Source organism: Bufo bufo, chromosome 3 (assembly GCF_905171765.1).
Source record: "Bufo bufo chromosome 3, aBufBuf1.1, whole genome shotgun sequence".
NCBI classification, from domain to species: domain Eukaryota; kingdom Metazoa; phylum Chordata; class Amphibia; order Anura; family Bufonidae; genus Bufo; species Bufo bufo.
The window spans coordinates 118,690,410-118,707,303 of NC_053391.1; the positions used below are offsets into that span (position 1 = coordinate 118,690,410).

General features: G+C 46.3%; 1 protein-coding gene across 2 annotated transcripts in view; it reads left to right on the top strand.

Moving 5' to 3' along the window:
- The window catches only part of MNT (MAX network transcriptional repressor), an 85,996-nt gene that overhangs the window by 38,116 nt on the left and 30,986 nt on the right, over positions 1–16,894 (top strand). Inside the window, exons 3-4 of one of the 2 annotated variants that reach the window (XM_040423499.1) lie at positions 1,475–1,516; positions 4,721–4,832. In XM_040423499.1, coding sequence (XP_040279433.1) covers positions 1,475–1,516; positions 4,721–4,832 — 154 coding nt within the window. The remainder of the gene's footprint in view (positions 1–1,474; positions 1,517–4,720; positions 4,833–16,894) is intronic. The other variant, XM_040423500.1, reaches the window with a different exon arrangement.

Here is a 16,894-nt window from a genome sequence, read left to right on the forward strand (position 1 = left end):
CGGACTGGCCATAGACCCTACTGGCAATTTTCATGGTGGGCCAATGCCCATAGGGCCACCCGAGCCCTCCTCACTGCCACTGGCTAGGTAGTGGGGGAAATATAGGGGTCATTATTAGAGGAAGTCCAGGCAGCGTGCTAAAGGTAGGGCTGGCTTGGTGTCATGGCCCACATCTCAACTGCTTAGCCCTCTGCCCATATCCATATTAGAGACAATTGGAGGAGGAGGATGACAGAACATGGCAGCTATCGATGGCCATCGCAGAGGGACAGCTTCTGGGGAGGAATTTAGTGCTGCACTGTGATGTTTGGTTCTGTGGGATGGTATTCTGTGCTGCACTATGGTATTACTGAGCCTTCCAACTTGTATTGGCCCCTTCTACTTGTGCTGCCCCACCTCCTGTCAGTTTGGAGCCACCTACAACATTGGGGCCACTTATAGGGTTGTTTTCCAGGTCCACTTTGTTCCCAGTTGACCCCTGGCCCCTTGCCTGGTGCAGGATCATTTTCTGTAAAAGAACTTTCTTCCTCTACAAAGTAGAGGTCTTTGCTGATAGTATACCCTCGTATCGCATACTGGCGCTGTACAGAAAAATGAGGATATTTCCTTAACTCTTTGTTATAGTAGAGTACAGGAGTGAAATATGAGCGCTCTTTCTATGTAACGTTGCGTGTATTACCGTAGGTCATGTGGACGTCTTTTCTTTATTTTTTTATTTTTTGGTGGAGACTTCACTAGCGTTGAGTGAAGTGAGCTTCAGCTTCAAGTTTTAAAGTGGTTTTCCACTTTAAAAATCAACTACCGAAGTTATTCAACGAAGTCACGTGCGACTTCGGCTCGTCGGAGCCTATACATTCTAATACTGTACGGAGACGAATCTCCATACAGTATTATTCCGAAGTTTTGAACGAAGCATCTGAAGCTCGCTTCGCTCAACTCACCACTTCACCGTACACGATAGGCAGCTATTTTGGCAACAGAACCTATAACCGCCCCCCTAGATCCCTGAGGTACAGGATAGTATCGTTGGTCCCTCATGACTTTATAGTTCACTCTTAGGCTACATGCACACGAACGTTGTTTGTTTCCGTGTCCGTTCCGGTTTTTTTTGCGGATAGGATGCGGACTCATTCATTTCAATGGGTCTGCAAAACATGTGGACAGCATCAGTATGTCCGTTCCGTAGTCCCGCAAAAAAAATAAAAAATAGAACATGTCCTATTCTTGTCCGTTTTAGGCATTGTTACAATGGATCCACCAAAAAAAATAAACGGATGGCATACGGATGTTATCTGTTTTTTTTTTTTTTTTGCGGACCGCAAAACACATAGGGTCGTGTGCATGTAGCCTTATGAATACATTTTCATTTCCAACACTGCTTTGTGGAGTGTTTTTTTTTTTTACACAAATGAGTTTAAGGCAATAAAATAGTGGATTATATAATGTGTTTTCCGCTTTTTTCTTTTGCCTGCAGGGCTGGCACTCGGGAAGTTCATAATAAATTGGAGAAAAACAGGTATGTAATTAGCCCAGGCACTCTCCGCTCTTCACCGACTCCCCAGACCATTTCTCTCTAGCCTTTATCTAACGTTATGCTCCAAGTTAACCGATTCATTTAATATTTAGTATAGCTGTTGCTCTCAAGACACTTTCATGGATTTTGTAGCTTAAAAAGACTATTTTTATTGAGCCCTTAATAGCCGCATAAACATTTTCATAGCCCATGGTGTATTTTATCAGGTATTAATTGCTTTAAATACCTCTTCTCCATACCACAAGCCAGGATGTAGGTTTTAGGTTCTGCTGGACTGTTGCCTCCACTGAAGTGACTAGTAGCATTTACTATATGTTCATTTTTTTACAGCAATTTACTATTAGGTATAGCATTTGTATGTATAAAAAAGATGGCTAACTGTAAAAACACATTGGTGGGGGATCCGACACCCGGCACCACCACCGATCATCTGTTTGTAGGCTGAGGTACTCCAGTGAGCCTTGCAACCTCTTCACAGCTGTTCATTGTATATCTGCTGTGCTTGGAATGGGACTGAGCTGCACCTGGGCCATTTGACCAATGAACGAGATGTCACCGGCTGATGAGCTAGGGTGTCGGGAGTCAGATCCACACCAATCAGAAATTAATGACCTATTCTAAGGATAGGCCATCAATATTAAATACCTAGAATCTCCCTTTTTAAAGGGGTTGTCCGTGTTCAGATCTGAAACCGGACATATCCCCATTTTCACCCAGGCAGCCCCCCTGACTTGAGCATCGGAGCAGTTCATGCTCCGATGCTCTCCTTTGCCCTGCGCATTTTTTAGGAGTTCCGGTGACGAACCGGGCTCTCCATGGGGCTGCCAGGAAGCCCAGTGATGTCACCGGCACTGATGGGCGGGCTTTAGCGCTGCCCTAGCCAGTAGAACGGCTAGGGCAGCTCTAAAGCCCGCCCATCAGAGCCAGTGACGTCACCGAACACACTACCGCGTGGAAGCTTCTGCCCGGCAGTGTGTTATGATAAACAAAAGAGCCCGTTCCCTGCGCGATCTAGCGCAGGGCAAGGGAGCGCATAGGAGCATGAGATGCTCCGATGCTAGTCTCAGGGGTGCTGCCTGGGTGAAAATATGGGTATGTCCGGGTTACGCTCTGAACCTGGACAACCCCTTTAACTATTTCCCCTATTATGAATCAAATCATAGGTAGACCATACAAAGAGTACAAGCGATTCAATTTGGCCTTAAACTCAAGATATTAAAAAGGAAAATCACAGCACTCTAGTCCCAGCTAACATATCACAATTATCTCTGTTCAATAGTCCAGGATACAGTCACCTAGGTAAGTCCCTATGTAAATCTATGGACATCACGACCTTGCAGAAGTGTGAGGGAGGCATGCAGTGTTAGATGGTGTTGATCCAACACCATATGTCTCTCTCACACTTCTGCTAATACCATGAACAAGATCTGGGAAGATGGAAACATTGACCGCAGATTTACGGGTGACCTCGCCTATGAACCTGAATGCTGGACTATTGAATACAAATATTGTGCCTAGCTCATAGTACCGGAGTCCGATCAGAAACTTGGGAGACCTATGATAAGCATCGACTAGAATGTGGCGAGTTAGTGACATTCTGCGCGATCAGGGAGCCAGTTTAAAAAATAAAAAACTGTAAGCTTCTGGTGACCACAGAGACCACATGATGTGTTCCGTTGAGGGCAGGGGTGGACTTGCCATATACCCTGAAGGGAAATTTCCCGGTGGGCCGATGTCTAGGGGGCCGCCAGAGCCCTTCTCTCAGATGTCACCTGGGCACGTAACAATCTGATGTTCTCGGCATTAATACTAGGGGCATCAGCTATATACGCATCGGGTCAGTGGACGCAGGTGCCCTCCTAAATTCTACTGTATCGCCATGCTCAGGACAGTGAGGCAGTTGAATACTGCAGTGGGGCAACAGTATTTTGTGCTGCACTATGGTTTTTGGTTCTGCTGGGGTGGCATTTTGTGCTGCAGTGTGGTATTTGGTTCTCCTGGGGCGGTATTTTGTGCTGTACTGTGGTATTGCTGGCTCGTCTGCTACTGCTGTCCTTGCCTAGTTGTGTTGCCCTGATTTGGACCTGGCTACAACATGGGTCCACTTTTCAGGTTTATTTCCAGGGCCACTTTAAGCTCCCAGTCTGCCCCTGGTTTAGGGTCCTGATACCTTTTTGTTTTACTTCCCTATTGGGGAATGCTACTAAACAGATCAGGCAGGGGTAATTCTATTGCAGAGGTTGTCCAAGGTAAATAAAAACTCGGGCAGGATCTGTGAATGGTCTACAATAACAAAAATTGCTTCTCCCCTGATGCTTTCTACACTGTGTTCGGGCCCTCCTCACTGATGTAAGGCTACTTTCACACTGGCGTTTTGGCTTTCCGTTTGTGAGATTCGTTCAGGGTTCTCACAAGCGGTCCAAAACGAATCAGTTTAGCCCCAGCTTGCAGCGTTTTTGTGTCCATCTGACGAAACTGAGCCAAACAGATCCGGTTTCTATGGCACAATCTGGCACAATAGAAAACGGTTCCGTCCTCCATTGACTTTCAATGGTGTTCAAGACTGATCCGTCTTGGCAATGTTACAGATAATACAAACGGATCCGTTCTGAACTGTTCTCATGACTCTGTGTTGAGCCGTTCCTTTGTTATTCCTGCTACAAGTTGAATTGTCAGCAGTCTGCAATGAAGCTCCAGATAGGTCTTACCAGTTGGGGGCGTGTCCCTGGACAATCTGACACTAGCAGCACCGATTGGACAGGGTCAGACTATGCAGGGACACACCCCAAACTGGTAACACCCAGCTGGCCCTTTGTAGACTGCAGGCAATGAATTTATACACTATTAGCAGGAACAATAAAGGAGCAACATAGAATTCTAAGAAGAGATGCTCCAGAATTATTACCACATGGGGGTATGTAAGTAGTTGCTAAACAGATATGTCAGGAGAGGTTACAGGTCTTCTGTAAAAAGAAACTGCTTCAAGAAGTAGAGCTGTAGTCCGGCATGCAGTACGTACATTTATTTTCTAAGCTTTTTGACCTAAATTTGGCAATTGATAAAGACCTAAGTACATGCATACAGTTTAAATTGTGCTTTATGCAAATTAAATTATGTACTATTTGTGCACTTGGGATTGGAATTTACTAAAAATCTGATCATTATCTGTGATTTATTCTCCTACAGACGAGCGCATCTTAAGGAATGTTTTGAGACGCTAAAAAGGAACATCCCAAATGTAGATGACAAGAAGACTTCCAACCTCAGCGTGTTAAGAAGTGCTCTCCGATACATTCAGGTAAGATCCTGACGTCCTGCTTGTGAAGTGATTGTGGTCACGCCCTGACAAGTACACGGATCATTCCTCCGCTATAGTCTTCATTCATCTCTGAAATGATTAAAAACTGTTTCCATCCTTACCATGTATCATTGCAGTTGGTAAAATCAACACTTGTAAGCCCCATCCCCGGAAGTGCCCCTAAGGGCTCGTTTACACGAACGTTTTTTGCGTTCCGTATTACAGGCCGTTTTTTGAGATCCGTATCCGCATTCATTTCAATGGTTCCGCATTCCGTTCAGTTCAAAGATAGAACATGTCCTATTATTGCCCGCAAATCACGGTCCGTGGCTCTATTAAAGTCAATAGGTCCGCAAAAAAAAATGGAACACATACGGAATGTACTCCGTATGTCTTCTGTATCCGTTCTGTTTTTGCGGAACCATCTATTGAAAATTTTATGCCCAGCCCAATTTTTTCTATGTAATTACTGTATACTGTATATGCCATACGGAAAAACGGAATGGAACCGGAAACACTACTGAAACAAAAACGGAACGGACCGCAAAACTCTGAAAAAGCCATACGGTCGTGTGAACAAGCCCTAACCCAAATTAGAACGCCCACCCAGCGGCCAAATTACCACAATACGCACCCATTTTTAGTCCAGGACAACCTGAATTTGCCGGGGCTCTCTCTGAAAATTAGGGAGAGTCCCTGCAAATTCGGGACTGTTGGTAACTGTGAACTTCCACCTGTACTCAGGGTGTAGTGGATGGTGGTACATGTGCCACAGGTGCTGGATGCCAACAGTACGCTTTGCCTAGGCCCAGGGTAGTTATATACAGGGTTGGCGTAGAAAACTGAAACTTTTTCCTTGCATGAATCTTCTGCTCATTTTCTAAATACTTCACACCTAGATATTGCAGCTCCGTAAATGAATTACATGGGAAGTGGAATCTGATTGGTTGTGCTCTTCCAATTTTTCTTTTGTAGTTTTGATAAATTAGAAACTGTCTATAAAATACATATTGATTCACCGTTCACTATAATATTACTTTTTCCACTCTGCTTGAATTTTGGCTATTGAATCCCTAATGATGCTGTTACTTTTGCTTGCACAATATCACAGACCGCAGACCAGAATATTCATGTAATAGGTTATCTGCTCCAAATCAGCTTCTTATTACAGCAGCTAACACTAAATTTGAAATGATTTCGGCAGAAATGGAATTGTTAACTATTCGTTTTTGAAATCCTCTTCACCACTCCTTTGCTACTTCTCCGTGTCTCCCGCTGGTATCACGCAGACACTTGAACAGTCTTGTGAGATATTGCCTCTGGCACAACAATCACATGCTTTGGGAATAGTACAGTGGTAGCACAAAGAAGTAAAAAAGTAAGCAAACGTCAAACCGCAGGGAACATAACCCAGAAATCTAGGAATCGGGAAGTAATATTCAGCTGGGTATTAAGCTGGAAGCTTCCTCAAACTTCTGTTCATAAAATGTTGTTCTCCTTATAATTAGGATTTATGAGTAGCTTTTACTATTTTCTGTACTCATACTCTCAGACAGGCCTGCCAAATTTAGGGTATGGGCGACTAATGAACAGAAAAATCCGTCCCAGAGGTTTAAAATTTAGGCAGATTGATCATCGGTGCTGTCATTTGCATAAAATAATGTGGCTAATGAATGGTCAATACGCAGAAAACAATCTTTCGTCCGTCGCCAGGTTTCCTTGAGCGTATATGGCCAGTTTGCACAACTGTAATCGGGAATATGGACTTTAACGTATATGGCCGTGTCTGCAAAACGAACGTTCGCCAGATGATTGATTGATCATCTGCTGTTCAACCATCAAGCAACTTCTACCTAAGGGTATAGTCACACGTGGCAGTTTTGGTGCAGAAGTTTCTGAAAATATCCATGTATAGAGATGATTTCTGTAAGCCACATACAGATGCTTAGGACAGTTACAGAAATTTCAGAAACCGATCTGCAGCCGGCGAATGTCATTAAAAGGGTTGTCTGTAATGCATAAATATGGACAAACGAAAAAAAATAGTGTTCACCTGTATGACCCCGGTCACTTTTACTGCTACCGATCCTAAGTCCCCCTCTAGTCTGTGTTTACTTGGCGACAGCAGTGATGTGGCCATATAGACAGATGACCACCTCAGTGATAAACTGCATTAGAACTCAAAGGCTAGTGATTGCCTGCAGCAGTCACATGTGTATACCGCTGCAGCCAAGACTGCAGAGAGGCAAATGAGTGGCGGGGGGTCAGATGGGTGAGTCTTAATTTCTTCATAACACACTCTCTCCCTTTGGCCACATTTTTGAATAACCTGGACAACCCCTTTAAGCAAGATCTCTCATATTCAGCTAGCAGATGCACAACACATCACATGTCATATATCATGGCTGATTTCTCATAGTTTACAAAATGCAAGCCTCCTTCACAGAGGGTACATGTACCCATTGTATAAATGTTTTAGTGCATTTATAAGATGCCCAATGCAGGAACACTGCATGTTTGCCAACACTCCCAAATTTGCAGGAACTGTCCCTAATTTTCAGAAACAGTGCCTGCATATTCAGTCTGTCCCAGGCTGAAAATGGCCAAGGCTTTTGTAAGCCCCATCCATAAATGGGAAGTCCTGCATTGTTTGGGGGTGTTCCCAGAATGGGGCCTATTTGTCCTGACTTTACCAACTGCAGAGTTGGGACGTTTGGCCCAGTGTGCATGAGTTCTCAGTGCTGCCAGATATCTCTAGCGGCAACTTATCATTCTTGAACATGCCTGATCCTTCTTTCCCTCAGCATATCCTGAACAAACATCGGCCAGACATCTAATACAGCATTCGGTTATCTCCAGAAATCCTATACAAATGAATGCAGTAGCTTTGCGCATGCCCGACCGACCATTTAGGGGGCTCCACGGGGTACGGGATCCCCGTTCTTGTGATCAGTGAGGGTCCCAGCAGTAGGTCCCCCACCAATCTAATAGTCATCCCCCTATCCCATGAATAGGGGATAAATTCACATAACCAGAATACCCTTTGAAAGACCAGTTGTCTGGTGTTATGCAACAGCTACAGAAGTCTCTAAGGCTGTGTTCACACTGCTATTCGGTGCCTGTGTCGGCAGTTTGGTCACTTTTGAGGGCAAGGATAGCAAAGCCTGCAGCACTGTTTGTACAGTCAAAACAATGGGAAACCTTGACAGAACCCCAATGGTCCCATAATAAGTCAATGGGGTCCACTGCCTTCCGTTCCGAAATGTGACCATAGCCTAACTTGCTATCTAAGGGGACAAAAATGTAGTTGTGCCATGTAGGCAGTTGAATTGAGAAGTGCAGTGGGCTATGCTCTTTTTATTTTATTTTTTATACAGCTGGGGCTGCGGATCCTGAAGGATACCCTTTTACATATGGGCACCAGTCTATACGCAAGCGTTACACTGCAGACAGGTTGGGACTTTAGCTTCACCCCCTCTGTTTTATAATCCATTTAGCGCCTAAAACACAGAGGAAACTAAAGTTGTGCGTTTGACGTGCTGAGGACTGTCAAGTGTCAGGTTTCTCTGAATTTTGAAGCTATGCGGGGGTAGGAATTAATTATCCAAGGATGCTTTCTGAGTCACGCTTTCTCAAGTTAACATTAACCCCTGTACTGTTAAAGAAGGCAGCGGCCTTGAAGTGCGTGGTGCGCGGGTCATGGTGAGGTTAAAGTACAGGAGCACAGCATGCACGGCCGCCTTTTCATACAAACAAGGAACTCCCATATTCGTGATTGGCTGGGGTCCGGGCAGTCAGACACTACTCGCCTGTTCCTGTGCATAGATGATACATTTTGATTTTGTGAAAACAGCTTTGAGGGTCCCTACACCTTTGAATTTGGGACTAAATCAACCACAAAAAAAGGAACAACCGTTTGTTGGTTGTTTTTCTGCTTTTTTTTTTTTAGTGTTTTTTGCACACAGTTTTCTTTATGCTGTTTTCGTCCTATAGAGGAGGCGATGTCAAAACACCTGAAAAAGGTGCACACGGTGCAGATTCTGCATGTTTTTTTCTGTGTGGATACAGTCCCAGCAAAGTGAAAGAGATTTGACCCTTTGCTTTTATCTTGTGTGTGGATATTGTCCCGCTGTGCGGGTTTTGAAATCTGCAGCATGCCCACTATGTAGAGTGGTTTGCCATAGACTTCAACAGGGTTGTAACGTAAACAGAAAATCCACACCAAAAATTCAGACGGCCAGACCAAGGATCATCCTAGTGTTTTTGCCATAACACACAGGCAGTGAGGTCTTTATGTCCATATTGGACATGGATCTGACGAGCACCGTAGACCATTGTCTCCAGGGCTGTGATCTGTGAGATCCAGACCAAACTGGTGCATGCCCTGAGCTCCATTTGTATGCTGTATCTGGTTATCTTCATATGGCCTCCTAGGGTACATGAACATGGTCCAGGTGGGACAGTTGGTTATGTGTAGCCCGAGGTACAACCCCCAAAAACGTCTCTGGTGCACTCAGCCTGCTCCACCACATGTGTTGTAAGCAGGGGCGGACTGGGAACTTAAAGTAGAAAAAAAAATAAAGTAGCCTCATATTGTAGGCGGGTCCAGATTGACAGAAGGTGGGACAACAGAAGTAGACGGGACAAACTGCTGGGAGCCTGTTAAAATAATATGAAAAAACTTAAACCCCCCCCTTCCCAAGACCTCCCCAATCTAGAGTTACCAGCCAGGCTGGTATTTTACTTAGATTGCCCGTATCAGTTTAGATTTTTTTTTTTGTAATTGCAAAAAAATGTTATGGGTGCAAATAGAATTTACAATTACAAAAAATATATATATGCAGTATGTCAATACATGGAAAACTACAACTTTTTTTTAACCAGAATCAGGGGCGTAGCTAAAGGCTCATGGGCCCTGGTCCAAGGGTTCAGCTTGGGCCCCCCCTTTCCTCAGTGTTTTGTGGCTAGGGAAGCACATAGCCTTCATGCTGCCTGCGGCAAAAAATTTTAAACAGTAGACCCCCCCCATGCCAAATTCTTGACCTAACCCCTTCCCTCCAGCCAGAGCTATAACTTGACCAGCATGCACTTTCTATAATACTGGTATCTTCTTATGTGGCACAAGGGTCTTTGGGCCCCCTCAGGCTCCTGGGCCCGGTAGCGACTGCTACCTCTGCACCCCCTATAGCTACGCCCCTGACCAGAATATATCTTATTACTTATTAAAGGGCTTCTGTCACCCCCAAAACACTTTATTTTTTTTTGGGCTTGTTAAAATCCTTATTTAACGACTATTCCCTATATAGGGCCCTTACCTTTGTCTGTGGGTTCGTTTCCTTAAAAATCGATCTTTTAAAATATGCAAATCACTTCACTACCAGCAAGTAGGGCGTCTATTCGCTGGTAGCCGCTGCAAAAAAACGCCCCCTCCTCCTGTTGATTGACAGGGCCAGCGAGCGCTCTCCTCCTCCGGCTGGCCCTGTCAGCATTTCAAATCCTGCGCCTGTCTTCATTCGGCGCAGGCGCTCTGAGAGAAGGAGGCTCACCTCCTCAGCACTCACCGAAAGAGAAGACGTCATCGGCTCAGGCGCACTGAGGGAGTGCTGTTTTGGGAGGGAGTGAATTTGTTTTGGGGTGACAGAAGCCCTTTAACATTGAGCTCTATAGCTCAACAGTTAAGGTTTTTGCCTTTAATGTAGATGGTGATGAGCTTGAATCTAGGCAGAAACACTTCAAAAATAGAGGCTAAATAAAACTAAATACGCAGGGGTATCCCCAACAGTGAAAATTTAAATTCCCCCCCCCCAAAAAAAAAGTGCAAAACCTAAAATATCAAATAACACCCAGTGTTAAGCCACACCCTATTTTAACCTGGGTAAACTTGGCCAGCATTTTTCTTGTTGGGAAAGGTGGCAACCCTACTCCGATCCCGTGCTGACACTCAGTCCTGTCTGCTAGGCTTCAGCCATGATCTAATGCAGGGATCAGCCACCTTTGGCACTCCATCTGCTGTGAAATACAACTCCCAGCATGCAAACATGCTCTGCTGTTCTTCTAACTCCCACAGAAGTGAATCAAGCATTCTGGGAGTTGTAGTTTCGGAACAGCTTAAGTGCTGGAGGTTGCTGATCCCTGATTAAAGGTGTATTCCCATTCCCATCCTAGCGCTATGCCCCCGTTGTCCGATACCTATCACTAAAATGAAGCCTAACATGAGGCCGGTAAACTGATGGCTGGGTCCAGTCACCACCAAGCCTTCCTATTGGCCCGCCGAAAATAACCGAGCGGTGCGCTTGTCTAATTTCAGATTTCCCCATATAAATGAATAGGACCGCACTGCACTTGCGCGGCCCCCACTCCCATTAATTTCTATGGGGCCGCTGGAAATAGCTAAGCCGGTGCTTGGCCATTTTAGGCAGCCCCAACGAAATAAATGGAGGGAAGCCGCGCATGCGCCCTCCAGGACTTTGCTGGCTCTGTTTACCAGATAGGTATCAGACAATGGGGGCATATCCTAGTGATATGCCCCCATTGTCTGAGATTACACAACCCCTTTAATGTGTTGGCTGCTGCAGTGACATCCAGTATATGTTGCAGCCAGTCACTGGCCTCAGCAGTGTATAGCAGGAGACTGCTGAGACCAGTGATTGGCTGCAGCGGTGTACAGGATGTCACTGCAGAGAGGCGATCTCCCCGCAGTTTGTCCGCATAGAAACTGAACACGGACTACCCTAACCTAGCATGTTTTCCATATTACCACCCCATGGCTGTATTGGTTGCCGGGCAGTCTTTAGTGACGTCACGGTGCAGACCAGTGATTGGTTGCCACGGTCATGTGACGTGGTGTACCTGCAACACATCTTTAGTAGACAGTGGTGCCAGGGAAATGAAACAGAAAGCAGAGTATATTGTATAAAGTATGGTTTGTGTATTTTGGGGTGTTCCACCTCTAGTGCAGGGGCGTAGCTATAGGGGGTGCAGAGGTAGCAGTCGCTACCGGGCCCAGGAGCCTGAGGGGCCCAAAGACCCTTGTGCCACATAAGAAGACACTAGTATTATAGAAAGTGCATGCAAGTTACACCTCTGGCTGGAAAGAAGGGGTTATTTGGTATGGAGGGGGGGGGGGGGGGTGCAGTTTCAATGTTTCCCTTACACAGCACGAAGGTTTGAGGGAAGGGGGGCCCAAGCTGAACTCTTGCCCCAGGGCCCGTGAGCCTTTAGCTGCGCCCCTGCTCTAGTGTATTTATTCAGTAGGGTTGCCATGTCTGAACCCTGTAGCAATGGAAATAGGTGGCACCACAAATCCCAGCCTGCCCTATACGGAGCTGAGCACGTCAGCTGCCCGATACTGGTCTGACTTGGCGGGAGATGACGCCGCCTCCCCAGCACAAGGGCGGCTGGATGACACAGAGTCTGCCAGAGTCTCCTCAGCCGCCTGTCATGTGTGGAGGCTGCGAGGATGGTGACGTAGTAGCGTATTGTGTTTCCAGGCGACTTTGTCCCGCCCACTTTTTTGAGCGAGACTCAGGAAAGCTCCGCCTCTGATATCACGTGAGCGCGCCTCGAAAGAGAGAAAAAAAAAATCTCCGTGCGAGGAACAGAGCGGGGGCGTCATCTCCGCCCTACTCCACGTGCGCAAGGAGCACATGGCTACCCCGAGTCCGCTTACGTCACCCGAGCCCCGCCCCCTGACTGATGCTAGAGGTGGGGGGAGGGGGATACGGCGCCAGCGGCCACACGAGATCCGCAACGCGTGTTACTGTGTTTGAGGTCAGGCGGGGGGCGGGGCTGGTCGATAGCTACAAGATGACAGAGTAGTAATAGTGCTGCCCCCTGCAGGGAACACGGAGAATTGCAGCGCTGCTACGCTAGACAGAAGCTTTCAGTGGCGTGCTGTGTTCCCTATTTGCGAGGTGTCACTGGTCGAAGGCGGTTTACATGTAGATGTGATGAAGAGAACTTGTGTTTATGAATAATTTAAACGGGAAAAACACTCATGTTTTGTGTTTTTTTGTTTTTTATTTTTGTGAGGAAAATTCGTATCTAGAAGTGTTAGGAAGGATCCATGAGGGAAATACAATATCTCCTTATGGAGAGTGAGGAGTCTTAGGGTACTTTCACACTAGCAGCACGGACCTCTGGCAGGCTGTTCCGTCGGGTGAATCGCTAGTGTCGCCGTATCGCTAGTGACCGTGTGCCCCCGGACTGCCGCTTTGTCCCTGTGGACTATAATGGAGGCACGGCGAGATGCTGCCGGAATAAGGCCTCTTTCACACTTGCGTTGTCCGGATCCGTCGTGTACTCCATTTGCCGGAAGTGCTCGCAAGTGAACTGAAAGCATTTGAAGACGGATCCGTCTTCAAAATGCGTTCAGTGTTACTATGGCAGCCAGGACGCTATTAAAGTCCTGGCTGCCATAGTAGCGGGGGAGCGGTATACTTACCGTCCGTGCGGCTCCCGGGCGCTCCAGAATGATGTCACAGCGCACCCTGCGCATGGATGACGTGATCCATGCGATCACGTCATCCATGCGCGTGGGGCGCCCTGACGTCACTCTGAAGCGCCCGGGGAGCCGCACGGACGGTAAGTATACTGCTCCCCCGCTCCCCACTACACTTTACCATGGCAAACAGGACTTTAGTGTCCTGGCAGCCATGGTAACCATTCAGAAAAAGCTAAACGTCGGATCCGGTAATGCGCCGAAACGACGTTTAGCTTAAGGCCGGATCCGGATTAATGCCTTTCAATGGGCATTAATTCCGGATCCGGCCTTGCGGCAAGTGTTCAGGATTTTTGGCCGGAGCAAAAAGCGCAGCATGCTGCGGTATTTTCTCCGGCCAAAAAACGTTCCGTTCTGGAACTGAAGACATCCTGATGCATCCTGAACGGATTTCTCTCCATTCAGAATGCATGGGGATAATCCTGATCAGGATTCTTCCGGCATAGAGCCCCGCCGACGGAACTCTATGCCGGAAAAGAACAACGCAAGTGTGAAAGAGCCCTAAAACTACGACATGTCCGACATTTATTCCGGCAGCCTCTCGCCGTGCGCTGCCGTGCCTCGCCGGAACTCCACACCGCCACCATTATAGTCAATAGGGTTGGAGCGGCATTCCGGAGGCACGCGGTCACTAGCGGCACGACGGAACAGCCTGCCGGAAGTCCGTGCCGCTAGTGGGAAAGTAGCCTTACAGCTATAGGCCAGGCAGAGGCAGATTCCGTAGCGCCCCCCAAAGTACGGAACGGCCGCTACACATTCGTGTGGATGAGCCACTTTTCCTTTACACCAGTTTTAATAAATCTCCCCTAGGACTTTTCATTTTTTCTATGAATTTGGGCCACGTCATTTTTTCTGGAGGCTGTTCTGGAAAACATATATTAGGCCCTCCTTTTATGTGTTATTTTTTATTTATTTTTTTGTCTTTGGACTCAAGGAAAACATAATGCTCCCAATGGGCATAAATAATACCACAATACAATGTCCATATTATTACTACCATTAGTATTCACATTGGGCAAATACAGTGAGGAACAGAAGTATTTGAACACCCTGCGATTTTGCAAGTTCTCCCACTTAGAACTCACAGAGGGGTCTGAAATTCACATTGTGGGTGCATTCCCACTCTCTGAGACGATAAAAAAAAATCAGGAAATCACATTGTATGTATTTGTCTTGCACTGCTGAACATAAGTATTTGAACACCTGAGAAAATCAGTGTTCATATTTGGTACAGAAGCCTTTGTTTGCAATTACAGAGGTCAAGTGTTTCCTGTGGTTCTTGACCAGGTTTGCACACACTGCAACAGGGATTTTGGCCCACTCCTCCACACAGATCTCCTCTAGATCTGTCAGGTTTCGGGTCGGGGCTGTCGCTGAGCTTCAGCCCAAAAATATAACAATTTGGCATAGTGCGGCCTTTTTCAAGCTCTTGGAGTGGCGGTGTGCACTAATTTTCCAAAAAACTATATGTGAGCGCTTCTCTCTCCTCATTCTAGGGATCGGTGGGGGTCTCAGCACACAGACCCATCAACCCCCTTCCCCCATCCCCCGTCATCATTTGAAACTTTTAATATGTCTGTATGAGATAAAAAGTTTTTTTTTTGAAAGTTAGTGATGCTCACCACCGCCCCATTCCAATGAGGACAACAGGACCATCTGTTCTGGCAATTGGTGGCGGTCCTAATGGTCAGATCCCCAATGATCTAGCAGTTATCGGCTATCCGATAAACCTGCTCATTACTCTTTATAACCAGACTACCCCTTTAAGGGTGAATTCACACGACCGTATAAATGGATCCGCATCTGTTCCGCACTTTTGCGGAATGGGTACGGACCCATTCATTTCAATGGGGCCTCAAAAGATGCGGACAGCACGCCGCAAAAAATATGGAGCATATCCTATTCTTGTGCGACAAGAATAGGCATTCTCTATATAGCACCGGCCATGTGCGGCCCGCAAAATACGTAACGCACACGGCCGTTATCCGTGCTTTGCGGATCTGCAATTTGCGGACCGCAAAACACTTACGGTTGTGTGAATTCACCCTTAAGAGTCAAAAAGACAGGGTGATGTCATCAATCATAGGAAACATTAAAAATGACTGTAACAGATTATTTGCAGCCCCTTTGATGCCGTTGAATCTTTTCTCGTGTCCTACTACTTCATGCATCATGTTCTACCTTTTTCTGGGTTGGTGGTAAGGTATACTTTTATGCTGTTTTTGGATTTGCTGTATGTTGAGGTCTCCGCTCTCCCTGATACTCTGCGCACGTGCTTCAGTGGATGCCTACGGGAATGTGTGTGGTCTCCGGCAGCATGGCATGTGCTGCGGATCTTGGCATCAAGCTCTCTGTTTACTAGTAGAGAATCACATCCCAGAGCAGCATGGCGTCTGTATTCTGCTTGCGTAAATGGCAAAGGTTTCGTTCTGTGTGTGTGGGTGGCGGTATAAAATAGCTGATTATCTGCCAGGGTTCTCATTTCCACCACAGAATCTTTGGAATGATGAGGGATGAGGAGATTAGGGAGAATTCAGGAGGAAATATGAAACCTGACGGAACTTTGTAGTGTCAGACTCTGCAGATGAAGGGGTTTAACGCTGGAGACTGAACTCTGCTTTAGCTTGTCATGTATAAAAGGGTATCCAGCCTCGTGTGGAAGAGAAAGGATATTCTCCAACATAGCCGCAATAACATACAAAATAATCCTACCTTCCAACTTTTAAAAAACCTGTAGAGGGACAACAGCAGCGCCGTGGCGAATCTTTTTTTCTCTAAGCCACACCTTTAACTCCGCCAAGTAGTTATTCCCCCTTAGTGACCCTTGGTGTTGATAAAATTAAAAAGTAATACTCATCTAGCCCCGTTCCCCGATGATAAGAGCACATCTTGCTCTCCCAGCAGCAGAAATGATTCGGTGACATTATGGTAGTTTGTTCCAGCACCAGCATGTAGTTTATATCATATCCAGTTAATTCCAATATGAAATGTTTAAAAAAACAAAAAAAAACTAGCTTCTGCTCACCTTGCCGTTCCGACAGGGCTGGCGCTCCACACTCGACACCGCAGCCGGCCGATCACTGGCTGCAGCGAAGACTCACCTCAGTGATGATTGGCTGAGTGTCACCCCATCCATTTCCTGCCGTGTTGAGAGAGGAGCAGGGAGTGGAGAGCTAACACCATAAGAACGGTATTGTTGGAGGATCGGCGAGATCAGTATAAGCTAGCTTTCTTTAAAGGGGTTGTCTCACTTCAGCCAATGGCATTTACCATGTAGAGAAAGTTAATAGAAGGCACTTCCTAATGTACTGTGATTGTCCATATTGCCTTTTGGATTCATTTTTCCATCACATTACCGTATTTTTCGCTTTATAAGATGCACCCGATGATAAGACGCACCCCAGCTTTAAGAGGAGGAAAATAAGAAAAAAGTATTTTTCATCAGACGTCAGATTCTCAGATAGGACCCCCATAAATAACAGGACATCAGATCAGGCCCCCATAAATATCAGGACATCAGATCAGGCCCCATATCTGGACATCACATCAGCCCATCATGTCC